Here is a 16,072-nt window from a genome sequence, read left to right as displayed (position 1 = left end):
ACCACCGAGAGACAGCTTTCATTTATTTTACTCAATAATATATTTCAGTACAATATAGAGTATTTTGCTTAGAAATTTTTCATTGTTATTTTAGTGTACATTTTGGGTTAACAAACATTTTCATGAATAAGTTTTTGGTAGACTAACATATGCCATTAAAAATAAAACAAAGTAATTAGTTACTAAAAAAGTAATTGTTCTTATTAAGAATATCTACTATATACCAGGTATTATTCTTGATAATTTCCATACCTTATTAATTATTTTCAAAAAGTTTTCTACATAAATAATATTGTCCCTATACTATGATTAAATTAGTTACTGTTTACAGCATTTAAGGAAATTTATCACATATAAGTTCCTAACTGAAGAAGATCTCACTCCTTTCTGTAGGTCTGCTAATGGGGGACCTTAGAACACTTCTGACATTCTTGCTAGAAAAAAATTTCAGATTCACTTTTTTTTAAAGATTTTATTTTTTATTTTAGACAGAGGGGAAGGGAGGGAGAAAGAGGAGAGAAACTTCAATGTGTGGTTGCCACTTGTGTGCCCCATCTTGGGGACTTGGCCTGAAACCCAGGCATGTGCCCCGACTGGGAATTGAACTGGTTACCCTTTGGTTCACAGTCCAGGGCTCAATCCACTAAGCCACACCAGTCAGGGCTGGATTCACTTTTTAAATCTCAAATGGATATATGCCAAATCTTGAAGTGTTATCTATGGAACGTAGTTACAAAAATTTCCGCCTGTTATATTCTTAAGACACATGCAAACTGATTCATATTGTAAATGTTACAAAAAAAACAAACACACACATATTCAAGGAAGGAACCCTTGAAATAATCTTACAGAAGGGGGAACCAAAGAAAATTGCAATTTATTTGTAAAAATGTGTATTTATTCTTACACGTTTAAACTTCTTTCACCTTCTAAGTACTCTTTGTTTGATGCAATACACCTATCAAGACTTTTTTTCCACTGCTCAAAAACAGTTTTTGAACTTGTTGATTTGGATGCCTTTTAGTGTTTCTGCTGGGTTTTTTTTTTCCACCTCTCTAACATTGAAAAAATGTTTTCCTTTTAGGACATTTTTCATCCAGGGAAACAAAAAAAAAAAAAGTCATTCTTGGAGAGATAGGGATAGTAGGGAGGGTGGGGCATGGGGGTCATGCTATTTTGGGTCAAAAACAGCAGAACACTCATTGCAGCTTGGGCAGGTGCACTCATAAGTCACCCATCATGAAATGGACAAATACATTGAAGTAATCTTCAAAAACATTAACTGAAACCAAATGAAGCCTCTCACAACAATGACAGCTGGTGCACTGATACAGATGGGTCCCTAGAACACTCACCTTGGCAGACAAAGCCTGTACTACAAGTAGCCCACCCTCTAGAAGATAATTCTATTATTTGGGAGGGTTAGCCTGGTAGTATACTTAGCTTCTTGTGTACCCTGTATTACCAGAGTAATTAAAAAAGGTAATTTGTTATAGTGAACTATTTATAAATCAACAAAAATATACAATATATATTTACTCAAATTGAACAGTAATAACCAAGGTAAATTTACCAAAATAGTAAGTTGATCAATATGCCTTAAGTTCTAGGAATAAAACGAAATATCCAGCTTTCCTAAAAAAATTCTTTCTAAATTCAAATTATTCTTTCTAGTTGCTTTATAAGACCACTCTTGTCTCACACTTTTTTTCCTGGGTATTCATACTTCTTACTTTCTAGTTTGTTGATGGTCCTAGTTAATATCTGTACCTCTATGAGTTCTTTTCAAAGGAAATTTCTTTTACTTAGTATATGATCAATCACAATTGTCAACATTGTGTCAGGAAGTTTAGTCATAGTCTAGATTTACTCATAAAGTGTTATAGTATTGCATATTGAATTCTAAATCATATAATTGTTTTTATTTTTTATACTTTAGTTTTCATTTCCATCCACAAAAGCCCACACTGCAAAATGTGATTTTACTATTTATTTTATGGTATTCTTTAGAGATAAAGTTCTTTGATTAAACTATTTGTAAATATTTTGTCAAGGTTCTATAAAGAGAAGCCAACCTGGGATGTATTCGAACAGTTTTTGTGGGGACCCGCATTTATGGTTACCCCTGTATTGAAACCTGTAAGTCCTACCACATAGTTTTGTTCATAAAATAATTTTTCCTAATTTATGTTTTTAATAACTGTACTTTTATTTTTAGTTCATCTTTATTATATTTATTTCATTAGCATTTAGTCTATACCCCCCTCCCCCAGCAATCATTACACTGTTGTTCATGTCTATGAACAACACTGTTGTTAATGTTCTCATAATGTTAGTGAGAACATTATGCTAAGTGCAATAAGCCAGTCAGAGAAAGACAAACACCATAGGATTTCACTCATATGTGGAATCTAAAGAACAAACCAAGCTAACAAGGAAAATGGAGACAGACTCACAGATGGAGATCAGGATAGCAGCTTGGGGGTGAGGGGAGGTTAGGGGGTACAAGGGAATGAGCAAAAATAACTATATTTTTAAATTCCAGAATACTGACGTTGTACGAGGCTATGTTCCTAATGCTCGGTGGTTTGATTACCATACAGTAAGTAATTAAAGAATTCTGAGGAGTTGGTTAACCAGAAATGGGCTTAATTTTGATCTTAACATTTTCATTAATAATATATTTGGTTTACTTTCCACTTAAAATGAGTTAAGGTATTTCTTGCTAATTATATCTGAATCGGATGAGCATGCAGCAAAAGATAATTTATTCTGCCATAGTTGATTATGTAGTGATTTATTTATGTTACCCAAAACATGGGAAGTACACACTGCACACCAAAAAGTCATTGCCCTTTATTGGTTATGCAAAATGATCATTAGGGGTAATAGAGTCCTCCCAAAAATAATATATGTCAGGAATAGCTTTTGTGACCTTTCAAAAACCTGTCTATTTTCTGCATGTGAGCACCACAGTAACAAGTACTGATAAATTCCTTTCAAAGCTACCAATAAACCAAGGAATGAATATATGGTTTAAACAACATTACCTTCTGAATAAGTGTTTGTGTCTTGATTTTAAAATGGAAAGTATGTCATTTGATTTTATAAGTGAGTCTTCTCAAGTTCCAGCGTTGCTAATAATTCCACTTCTTGCTGCTTTTGTTCTTCCTCTTAATCCTCTCATTTCCAGGGTCAAGACATTGGTGTCAGAAGAACCTTTAAAGAATTTGATGCTCCTTTACATAAGATAAACCTTCATGTTCGTGGTGGTTACATTCTACCTTGCCAAGAGCCTGATAAAAACACATTTCACAGGTAAACGAAGTGTATACAGAACTCAGATTAATATTTAAGATACATCATGTAGAATTGTCAAGGATAGGGAAGGGTCTGAGATTCTATCCTACTTCCAAGCTTATATTAGCTTGCTAGTGTCATGGAGCTGGGTCAGGAACAAAGACTTTTTTTATTCATGGCATACCAAGACATGTGACCTTCACGTTTACTTCAGCTTTCCCTGTCCTGTAAGTCCCATGGGGGTGACATGGGGCAGCCCATTAGATGCTGCACATGCAGGCATTTTGAGTAATAGCTAAGGATCTGTAAGCCCAAGGAACTCAGTGTTTTTATTTGTATGTTTTGTTTATTTTTATAATGAACTATAAGCAAACCTGTTCACTTTTTGCTTTGAATTATTATACTGGAAAACAATTTTTTAAAAAAATTAATTAAACACTGCTCTGAATTCCAATAGTGTTTGCTTTAAAACATCTTTTAAAGGATAGTTCAGACAAAAAAACCCAAAAAAACAATAACAAAAAAAAAAAAAACCCTATCAGTGCTTCTGTATTCACGATATACAGAAATTTGAGAGGCTCATGGAAGATTGTCTCTAAACTTGGTATTTCCTTTTATAGTAAGAAACTTTCTCAGACTAATATGCCAATTAAAACTTAATGTCTTCTGTACAAACATGCAAAGGTAATGACAAATGAATGTCTTGTTTTTTGAATGGCTGCCTTACCTAAGTCCTTATCTTGTTCTGCCTCTGACATGTGGAAATGAATATTATTTACTTCATGAAAACATGATTTTTAAAGAAAACTTTCTAAAACTTTAAGCATTCATTGTTCAGATATCCCCTTCCTTCCATCTTTTCTTCTCCCTTTTCTCTTTCAGTCCTGTAAATATTCTTTGAGTAACTTTAGTTAATGAAAATGTGGGTATCTATTGGTGATTTCTCTACTCCTTCAGAACCACAGGAGAACCAGATGGGGTTCTTAGTAGTCTCATCCCATATAAAAATAAAAGATAACTCAGGTTTTCTATCCATTACCATTTATAACTGGTTATCTGGTTAAGATTCTCCTCTCTTCTTTGCTCCAGAACCCCCCACCTTGTATTTTCTTTCTCTCCTTCATAAATATGTCCAATCCATCAGGGGTCATGGATCCTCTGAGACTGATGTTAGAGTGGCTCTTTTATACCAGCCATGTAGTCTCTGCTTCCACTGCTTAAATTCCTGGCTTAGACAATCAGATTTTAGAGGACTTAGTCCCTCTATCTCTTCTCTTTTACTGTATCCACTCTCTTGACCATCTATATACTCACAGACCCAGTTAATATGAACAGTCTTTTTCAATTTTCTGGAAGCTTTTAGATAATTTCTATCACTGTCTTACGCTGATATCAACTAAGGATGAGAAAAAATGATTTAATGTGAAAAATGAGTGCTTCATGGAGGGGACCATTGAAGTTGTTCCTTAAAATCATTTAGTTGTGAGAAAGGAGGAAAGAGGCTACGTGTGTGTGTGTGTGTGTGTGTGTGTGTGTGTGTGTGTGTTCGAGTGTGTCAGGGATAAAGTAAATAGGATATTGAATTTAGGTATTTACAAGGTAGGGCAAAAATAGGTTTATAGTTGTGAGCACACAAAACAGATTTTATTCTTTATGTGTTAACTATATTATTTTCCATAAGAACTACTATAAACCTACTTTTGCCTCACCCTGTATATAGGATAAAATGCAAGTTGTAAAATTCTTTTAAATTTGTTTTAAAATATGTTGTAAAGTTGTGGGTTTAACCAGAGTTTTAATGTTGCCGATGATGCACTTATCTTTCAACCAGTAAACTGATCTGAAATATACACATGTATTCATCCTAAGACATGCTAACTTACATGGAAAATATCAAGTTGCTATGAAATTTACATTTTAGGTATTCTGATATTTTAGGAGAGGTCCGTGTCAGTATGGCCTTAAATATTTGTGATTGGAAAAGGCTGGTAGATAAGAATAATTTTCCTGAGAAATCCTTCCTTAGCAATATGAGGCTATCAAACCAGCTCTTTTGTACAGTGCAGATGGAAGCAAATATTTAGGTCCAGGGAGGCCACTGTAGCCACAAGCTTAAGAGATATTGTCCATTCTAGTGGTGGGACATACAACTTGCAGGCTACTCTCCACATTCTTATTAATAATTTGCCTATGAAAATTCAGTGATTTATATGTGGAAATGTGAGGAAGACATAAAAGATAAAATGCCATTAAAATAGTTTTATGTTTAATGATCAATGACAAGATTACCATTAAAAAGAATAAATATGTCAATATACTTAATATGGTTTTAATTATTATAAATAGGGCCACATCTGATTTATTACAGTGGGTAAACTTTTGAGATCAAAAGATATATATGATATTTTTATTAAATATCAAGAATTTTGTGGTTCATTCTCATGAACTCATAATAAAAAGTAAAGTGCTTCATTTTCTTTGTCTAGAGCAGTTTTCATTCCCTTAATTGATATTCTTAGTTGTGTTTGCTTGCATACTTATATGGATGTCATATCACAGCAAGGCACATGGTACTCTATAGATATTGATGAAATGATATTTCTCCCTTATAGCCGAAAAAATTACATGAGGCTCATTGTTGCTGCAGATGATAATCAGATGGCACAAGGATCTCTGTTTTGGGATGATGGGGAAACCATAGGTAAGTGTTTCATTTAGTAGATAAATGTAATTGATGATGTACATTTATCATATATTACTTTTATGTTAACTATCATGGTACTTTGGAAGCTAAAAAATATCTGATATTATTTAAAGCTAAAATAGTTTAATAAAGAGTGAAATCAATTTTTAAGTGTTGTAATCATTTAAAGAATTTCTTCTTGTCCTAAATATAGTTAATCTCCATATTAAATACCTGGATAACTAGGAGATTTCCATAGGCAAGGATTATATATCAATTATATTTGTTCTCCTAGATCCTATGTGAGTGCTGTGTACATAATAGGCATTCACTGTGTGTGAGGTCAACTGGGCTGAAAAGCTATGTTTCATTTGTATATACAATTAACACACAAGGGTGATTCTAAAAGAGGAGATAGTTCAGAAACAAAATTCAAGTTTGGTTTCTGTCCTTTATAGTGATTTTGTTTTGTATTTCATTTTTACTATTCAGCAATTCTGACATGAAAAATTTAAGGATTTAAACTTAAATATGTGTTTACTGTATGATTGTTCCATAAGACCAGACTGAACTGCTAGTAGTATGTGGTTTTCTGATCACTTCTATCGGAATCAGCTGGGGTAGGTTGTAAAGAATGCAGATTTTCGGGTCCATTCAGATTTTATTCGATAGAGGAGAGGTCTAAGAATCTGTGTTTCGGTGAAATGTCCCCAGGTAATTATCATACTGGTAGAGGGTTAGGTTTACAATACTAGCTCTACTAGATGGGCATTCTAAACATTCTCTTGATGCATTCCTTATCCATAAAACTAACATCTGTGTGGAGTTGAAGTTCTCATGGCTAGTTCACAACAATTTAAATAAATTATGCATGGATGAGAGATTTTTTTCATTAATAGTAAAGACATGTATCTTTCATCATTTCAGATAAATCATAGTTAATATTCTGCAACCATAAGAAATAGAAATCTATGAGTAAATGAAGTATGTTAAAAGTTGATATAAGAATTATATGGAAGTAAGCAAGATCCTTAAAATAAATTAGAAAAAACTCTTCCTAGTATTTTGTGGTTTAGAAGTTGAAGAATCAATTAATTAAAACCTTATGCTGGTGGAGTCCTCTATTTCATTAATATATTGATTGAGGTACTACTGGTCTTTATCCTACTGAAGTTTCATCACAGACTTTTTTTAATCATTGGAAAGTTAGCATAATTTAGATATTTCTTTATGATCTCATCATGCAGGAAAACCAAATGGTTCTGGCAAATAATATCCACATTTTTTGTTATATTTTGTAATCTTGCTATATTTGTTATAATTAAATATAAAAATTTTAAAAATCCCCTATGATTTCTAGAATAATTAACAACAATACACAACAAATGCTTCAAGCCTCTGGATTTATTAGAGCAGTACCATCAAAAAAGTTTTCTATTCCATCAAGCTTGCCAGTCTAATTGCTAGGCACCTATATAAATTATTTTCTCCTTTAAGTATAATCAGATTTTATGGAATGTTATTATTTGCTGGTTTATTCTTTCTTTCAAAGAAAATCAAAGGTAAATCAAAATAAACATATTTTGAAACTTGTGTACATTAAATAAGTTTTTACCATAGCTCAGTAAAATGTGAATTTGTGCTACTTATCTGAATGAAATAGATATATGTATACCCTTGACTATGATTATATGTGGTATCTTTCTCTTATTATTGAAAACAGCAAAAAACTGCTCATAGCCCCATAACAATTGTCTTTTCTGTTTTTTATTTTATATTTCTATATATTAAGAGTTGCCCTTTAAAACTGAATCTATAATACCATATTAAAATTTAAGACTAGAAAAGTTGCCTCAAAATGTGTATTAAATAAGCCATATAGAGCCCATCTTGGTTTACAGAGTAGCCTCTCCCAGACACCTCCAAGTCCAATACAGGCAGCTACCAAACGCAGATCACTCATAGCTCCTACCAGGTGGCCCTGGACTGGACACCGGAAGTGACCTAGGCCTCACCAGAGCCCATCAGGAGGCCCTATAAAAAATGTAGCTGTTGGCCAGCTTCAGAGCACCACCTAATAAACTCTACAAACAACAAACCAAAAGGATGGACTCACCAGGCACTGGAGCTTAACAAGTGTGAATTCCACGTCATGAAGTCAGCCCCCGTACAACAGTTCATCTGCTGTAGTCACAGCCAGTTCTCATAGCCAGGCAGCCTGAGGGCCTCTTTCACCCATTGACATGACAGCAGCAATTCAGGTCAACTGCAGCAGGAGGGCACACCCAACCCACCCAAGGTATACCCTTGGAGCGCCTCACTCAGGTGACCAGGGAATCTACAGCAATGAGCACTACAGGATACTTACTACATAAGGAGGCCATCAAAATGAAGAAACAAACATGTCTTAAATAAAAAAAGGAGAGCATTTCAGAAAAATAACTGAATAAAATGGAGGCAAACAATCTACCAGATATAGAGGTCAAAACACTGGTAGGAAGGATGTTCTATGAATTCAGTGAGAACTTCAATGAAGAGATAGGAAGCATGAAAATGGAGATAGAAACATGAAAAAGAACCAATCAGAAATGTACTTTGTTTCAGTACAATAATTGAAATAAAGATTACGCTAGGAGGAATCAACCACAAATTAGATGAAACAGAGGATCAAATCAGTGATTTGGAAGACAAGTTAGCAGAAAACACCCAGAAAGAATAGCAAAAAGGAAAAAAAAAAGAATTTAAAAAATGAGGACACTTTTGGAGACCTCTATAACAACATCAAGTATAACAACATTTACATCAAAGGGATGCCAGAAATTAGAAGAATGAGAGCAAGGGATTTAGAACATATTTAAAAAGAGGAATGACTGAAAACTTCTTTAACCTCACAAAGGAAATAGACATACAAGTTCAGAAAATGCAGAGAATCCACCCCAGGAGGGCAACACTGAGAGGTATTGTAATTAAAATAGCTAAGATTGAAGAGACAGAGAGAATGTTAAATACCATAGCAAGAGAAAAGCAATTACTTACATACAAGGAGCTCCTGTAGACTGTAGGCTGATTTCTCAACTGAAACTTTGAAGGCCAGAAAGGATTTGCATGAAATATTCAACGTAATGAAAAGCAAAGACCTACAACTAAGATTACTCTAAGATTATCATTAGAATTAAAGGACAGATAAAGAGCTTCCTAGACAAGAAACAGCTAAAGGAGTTTATCACCACCAAACTGGCACTATGAGAAATATTAAATGAACTTCTTTAAGAAAAATAAAAAATATTAAAACATGAATATCAAAAAGCAAGTACTACCTATGAATAATTACTTTAAAATAAATGGATTACATGTTCTAATCAAAAAGAATAAGATGGCTAAATGGAGAAGAAAACAAAACCCGTACCTATACTACCTACATAAGATCCACTTCAGATCCAACAACACACACAAACTGAAAGTAAAAAGAAGAAAATGAAAAAGGAGCTGGGATAGCAATACTTATATAAGACAAAATACAATAGGCAAGATATGGAAGCAACCTAAATGTCCAAAAACAGACAATTGTATAAAGAAGTGGTACAGATATACCATAGAATTTTCTTGGACATAAAAAAGAGTGAAATTTTACTATTTGCAACATGGATGGATTTAGAGAATATTGTCTAAGTGAAATTAGACCAGAGTAAGAAAAATACCATATGATTTCACTAATCTGTGGAATCTAAAACCAAAATAAATGAGCAATTAAAACTAATAGATGAAAAACTGAAAAAGTTTAGGGAGCTGGGTGAAAAAGGTGAAGGGATTAAAAGTACAAATTGGCAGTTACAAAATAGTCAATGGATATAAAGTAAAGCATAAGGAATATAGTCAGTAATATTTTAATAACTATGTATGTGCCAGGTGGGTGCTAACTAGGCTTATCGGGGGATCACTTTGTAAGTTATATAAATGTCTAACCACTATGGTGTGTACATGAAACTAATATAATATTGAATGCCAACTGCAATTGAAATATAAAAGAAATATTTTTAATTAATAAAATAAGCCATGCAGACAGTAGCCTATAGAGAGAAAAAATATTTTAGACAGAATATAATTTAATTTTAAGTTGGCAAAATTATTTGCAAATTAAGCAATTTTTTCACAGGATTAGTAAGGACAATGCTGGAATGTGTAAGTGGAAAAGGGAATTAAAATATTTTCCTTTTTTCAGTGTTTACCTAATGCTTGTTTCAATCATGCATATGACTCCAATTTTGCTTTTGTGTCTTATGCTTGAGTGGTTTTATGTAAGAACACAGTTAGTAATCAGGAAAACCACACATTGACAATGAAGATGGTCCCCAACTTAAGGACTGGTCAATTTAAGATATTTTGACTTTATAATGGTGTGAAAAGGATACGGTTTCAGTGGAAACTGCCCTTGAATTTTGATTGTTATCTTTCCCTGGGCTAATGATAGGCTGTATGATACTTTGTCTCGCGATGCTGGACAGCAGCGGTCAGTGCAACACAGACAACCATGAGGGTAAACGCCCTCTGTTCGGCGGCGTACGGTTGCCAGCGATTTTGATATTGTGTTTTGTTTTATGTATTCAATGAATTTCACTACTCAACACTTTTTTATAAAATAGGTTCTGTGTTAGATGATTTTTCCCAACTGTAGGCTGATGTAAGTATTCTGAGCATGTTTAATGTAAGCTAAGGGAAACACAGATGTTCATGGATTAGGTATTAGATACATTTTTTACTTACTATATTTTCAGCTTCTAATGTGTTTATTGGGATGTAACCACATTGTAAATAAAGGAGTATCTGTAATTAGTTGTTTCCCTTTTGGCCATTTAACTTCTCCAGAACTCACTTTCATCTTCTATTTAGTGGGATAATAATAATACATGTTTTAGAATAGTGTGATGAAGTACTTAGAAGTCGACAAATAGTAACATTAAATACATTATAGTTTTAGATTATTCAAATTAATTTTAAATATGGCAAGATTACATTTTATATAAAAAGGTAGATATAAAACATATGTTTTAGAACTCTCTCTGGTGATTCATCCTTCATAGTTTAATGTTCCTTGGACAGTATTTGAACAAGTTAACAAAAATGTGATGACTGTTTTGCAAAACCTTTATACTGCAAAAGTGAAGCAAATTATGCTAGTATTTACATTTGTTCTTCTTAGGAAATATTAATATATCACTTTTATATTTCCTTACAGGCACCTATGAAAGAAACCTATATTTCTTGGTGAAATTTAACTTAAACAAGGTGTGTATTCATTTCAGAGAAATTATATGCAATTGTGTTCAATATTCCAAGTTTTATGTCATCTTTTACATTTATTTTGTATTTATATATTTTATCTGTAGGGTTTAACATACCTTATTTTAAATATATGAATAAACAATTTGCTGTACTATGGAATATATTTTGGGTAACAAATATGTATTTTTAAATGTTTAAATTGCTTTTTCAAATGAAAGATTTAAATTATTTATTTGTCTTTGTAGACTACCTTGACAAGCACTATATTGAAAAAAGATTACATAAACACAGATGAAATGAGGCTTGGATTTATCAATATATGGGGGATAGAAATGACTTCTGTTAATGAAGTCAATCTCATATATAATGGAAATAAAGAGTCACTTAAATTTACTCATGAACAAAATAAAAAGGTAAGTGATATAAGAGAATATTTTTTAAATGGAATGATTCAAAATACCTGCATAGATATTTTTTATTTCTTAGCCCTAAAGAAACAGGATCATGGGTCAACTCTAACATTTTTTATTTTCATTGAACTTCCATATTGATTTTCATATTATCATCCTTGGTAACCTGTCATACAAATCAACTTAATGGTATTTATTTAAAAATTGTCTTAATTAAAACAAGATTAAATTTACTTTAAGCCTCTAAATTACTGTCATCTATGTATGGTAAAGTGCCTTAAAATTTTTCATTCAAAAATAAAATAATTTGTATTTCAACTTTTAATATGACTTAGATAAAAACATCTTTGAAACCTCTTGCAAAACTAATATAATTGTCTATTAGCGCTCATGAATAATTTGACATACAGGTGTATGAAGCTATAATTCATGGATTAAACAAAGAGTTAGATTTTTTTTTTGTTAAAGTTCCAGTAATTACCTTTTTACTTTGAACAAATAATTTTAGGTCCCTTTTATCCTTCAATTAAATAAGAATATGGAAGGAAACAATCTCTTAAACTCACCCCAATCCTAAATTCTGTGAATCTATTTCCTATAAAGGTAGATTTCAAAAAATGTATTCTAGAAACCAGCTACAGTAACAATTATAATTTGTTTGATCTAACTTTAAAACTACATCTGCATTGCTAAAACTGTGTGAGCACATACCGGTTAGCATTTAAATTTTAATGAAAACAACTAGTTATTAATCAATCACTTCACGTGAACATAACTTAAACAATATCCAGCTGTTTGACTTCAACTTAAAAACTAACGATTCTGTTTGGGACACAGTCTTAAGTCCTCATCTATTTAATGGAATGTGCTAGTTGGACATCACCTGAGGGGCCAATTTATCCAGCTGAAACTGTCCTATTGTTACTGTTGTTTTGTAGTCAGTTCAGATTTCACCTTTAACAGGAAATTGCCCTGATTATTACTTTGGCATTAAAATACTCTTATTATGTTTAATTATATAAAGTTTGGGAAATTAGTTTTGTATATTTAATGTCCTTTCTTGGTAAAATAAAAGTTTATAACCCAGAACTTCACCCTCATTTTTCTATTTTTAAATATTTTACTGGTTCTCAAAATTCCAAATTAATGGAATCACTGATTTAGTCAGTGATATTATATAGCAGACCAAGAAACAGCCCCTGAAAAGAAAAATCAATCCCCCAGACATAAATAGTCAATACTTATAAATCACACTTATAAATCGGTTCTGTTAAACTATATTCAACAGATCAAAAGAGATCAACAGTAGTTTCTTGCTCTTTATATACAACAGTGGTGAACAATAAAGCTCACAATTTTTACTGTAAAAATAAACTAAATACCATTAGCAGGACAGTGTTAAGTATTTCAACATAGCAAGTATTATTTCAAGTTCATTTTGATCAAATGCTTGGTATAAAAACACACCATTATAAAGAAGAGTTCATTCTACTGTTTTCAAGCACATTCAAAGAATTTTAAGTATTAAGAGGTGTTTCTTTAACAATCTTTTATTACCTCAGTGATTCCAAAAGAAGATATTAATGTTGCAAACATTGGAATGGTTCTTTCAAGTACATTTAAACAAAATAAATTTTATTTAGCACCTACTATTTTCTAAGCATTTATATATAGATATATGGGAAAAGGAGAGAGTGGTCAAGTTTTCTCTCTGTCTGGTTCCCATTCTCCATGGTTGTGGGAATTATATGCAAAAATTGTATCAATACAATTTTTAAAATATTTTCCTAGCAACAGTTGTACCTGGTTGCCCTTTGTAAAGGTATAGCTTTTCATTCTGATATTAAAGAAACTAGGTTAGGTTTTGGTTTAAGGTGCATCAGTTTCAAACACAGGTGATGAATAATAAGAAAATTATTTAACCTTTATCTTTCTAAACTTTTCTACTATAAAATGTGGAAATAAATCCTAAAATGACGTAGTTTAGTGAAGAACAAATGTATAAAGCCCATTGGAGAGTGTTTGGTATTCAGTAAATACTAAAGAAATGCTGATTCTCTTCATCTTCTATTGCATAATTGATGATTGAATCCAAACTTACTGAGCTAAGGCACAGAGAATGTTGGAGAAAAAGCAACAGTGAAAAGGTCTACTGACACCATCATATAAAACTGTTACAGGGGATTGTTTGTCCTCAGCTGTTTAATTGGTCACCTCCAAGTTTAGTCCCTATATTGTATATTTTAGATTTTCTTCCATGAAAAGTAACACACACAAAATTGAAATCATTGGCAATGAATTCAGCACCCTAAAGCCTTTGAGTTTGATGACAAAGAAACATATTTCTAATCTAAATTTTGTGTGCAAATCACTGAACAGTACATAAAGATGAGAATCATAGGGATTTACATAGTGCATGTATGAGTAACTTGCTATGTAGGACTCATGGAGAAAAAAATGAAGTAATAGAAATCAATATTTAATTGGTTAATTGCCTTACTTGTTCACTGCCTTTTGAGAATCATCCCACCTCTCTGAGATTTATTTTCATCACCTGAATAGAGGGTGATTTGGGTGAGATTATTCTGAAATGGTTGTGAAATCTTTGGAATAAAAATTTATCAAAATGAAAAAGAAAATATAGCTGATTTACTTAGAGAACATTTATTTATTTATAGCTATTGCCTTTGTTAAAATATGGTTCTGATTAAACAATTAATTGTCATTTTACTTCTTTTTAGATATTAAATATTGATATGGTAGTAAATAATGTTATTCTAAGTGAACCAATAGAAATCAACTGGTCATGAAGATCATCATTGATTCCAGTTGCCAAAGGGACATTAACATCTGGACTTACATTTCACCATACTTATAAACTTTACTCTTCATTTGTTTCTTATATTGTGTAAAATATTACTTTTTAAGAATCAATCTAAAGTTATTGTACAGTATATGACAATATGAAACTAATTTTATATTAATGTAACCCAGAATCAATTTTTTAAATATATTTAGTGGGACTTAAATAGTTCTACTACCCTTGCTAAGTATCAAATAAAACTGTAAACTAGTTACTAATTGTGTGAAATGAAGACATAATTAAAATAAGTGATATTTTTGAAATTAAGGGAAGTTTTTGTATAACTGTATAAAATATTTTCTTTAATGTTTTGTCCTTTTGTTATGTACCATTAGTTGTCATCAGATTTAATTATTTTTAGTAAGTACTTTCAATTGAAAAATAAAAACTAAGATGTACATAAACATATAAAATATATCATTCCTCTTTGTTTTCAAAAATGAAATTGTCTTATTTTGGGTTGCTTTAACAAATTATTATAGACTGAATGGCTTAACCAATAGACATTTATTTCTCATAGTTCTGGAGGCTGGCAAAGTGTAAAGTTAAGGTGTTGGGAAATTTAGAATCTGGTGAGGACACTCTTTCTAGATTGCAGAGAGTTGTCTTCTCATTGTATCCTCATATAGCAAAGAGCAGGAAGGACACAAGCTCTTTGGTGTCTCTAGAAGACACTAATTCCACTCATGAGAGCTCCACCCTCATGACCTAATTACCTCCCAAAGGTGCCATTTCCAACTCAAATACTATCACATTGGGGATTACAATGCCAATATATGATTTTGGAAGGAAAACAAATATTCAGTTCATAGCAGAAATCAAAATTTTTCTAGCTTTACTCTATATGTAAGATAAAAAAATAATGTCTATTCTGTTTAGTTGAATAAATCACCTTAATTTATTCATTCAGATTGGAGAAGTCTCTAAATTATGTCCTAATATTGTATCCACTGGTATATTTTTAATACTTGGCTAGCTTAAATTTTGTCTGCTACACACCCCACACCCTAAAATATTCATGTGCCAAACTTCAGTTGATGTTTGAAGAAAATCTTCCTTTTGGTATTAGAATCTACTTTTTTCTTCCTTGCATGTTGAGTAGATGATAGGCCAGCTGTAAGTAATACTGAATTTTACTCGTATCTGTAACATTTATGTGTAATCTTTAGCATATTTGGAAGAGAAAGAATATTCTTTTTCTTGACACATTTAGACTCAAAAAGGTTAGACCTTAATTATACTAAGATAATGTTCATTACTCGTGAAGAAATAAGGCATGATGAAATAAGTCAGTTGGATGTTTGTGATGGAATACAGTTTGAAAGAAAAAAATAAGATTCTACATATCACAACATGGGTAGAACTTATTGTTAAAGCAAATTCATAAAAAACAAAAGAAATACATTTTTTCACAGAATCACACGATATTTTTCACATGTAGGTGAAAATATTAGGAAGCTGAATTGGAAGGATTTAGATCACTGAGGGCAGGTACATAATTGCGGAAAAGAATGGCACCTGAGAGGGGAAATAAAA

The 16,072-nt window shown here is 32.0% G+C and overlaps 1 protein-coding gene across 1 annotated transcript in view; it reads left to right on the top strand.

Moving 5' to 3' along the window:
* Window positions 1–14,483, top strand: part of SI (sucrase-isomaltase) — an 86,908-nt gene extending 72,425 nt beyond the window's left edge. The window contains exons 41-47 of the mRNA XM_054576904.1: window positions 2,055–2,139; window positions 2,546–2,602; window positions 3,194–3,318; window positions 5,913–6,001; window positions 11,217–11,266; window positions 11,509–11,676; window positions 14,415–14,483. Of these exons, the coding sequence (XP_054432879.1) occupies window positions 2,055–2,139; window positions 2,546–2,602; window positions 3,194–3,318; window positions 5,913–6,001; window positions 11,217–11,266; window positions 11,509–11,676; window positions 14,415–14,483 (643 nt within the window). The remainder of the gene's footprint in view (window positions 1–2,054; window positions 2,140–2,545; window positions 2,603–3,193; window positions 3,319–5,912; window positions 6,002–11,216; window positions 11,267–11,508; window positions 11,677–14,414) is intronic.
* Window positions 14,484–16,072: the final 1,589 nt, after the last annotated feature.

The sequence above is a fragment of the Pteronotus mesoamericanus genome, unplaced genomic scaffold (assembly GCF_021234165.1).
Source record: "Pteronotus mesoamericanus isolate MK-2021 breed Mesoamerican mustached bat unplaced genomic scaffold, CSHL_Meso_final contig_116, whole genome shotgun sequence".
Taxonomy (NCBI): domain Eukaryota; kingdom Metazoa; phylum Chordata; class Mammalia; order Chiroptera; family Mormoopidae; genus Pteronotus; species Pteronotus mesoamericanus.
The sequence above is the reverse complement of the archived record's forward strand: the minus strand, read 5'-3'. Positions and strand labels throughout refer to the sequence as shown.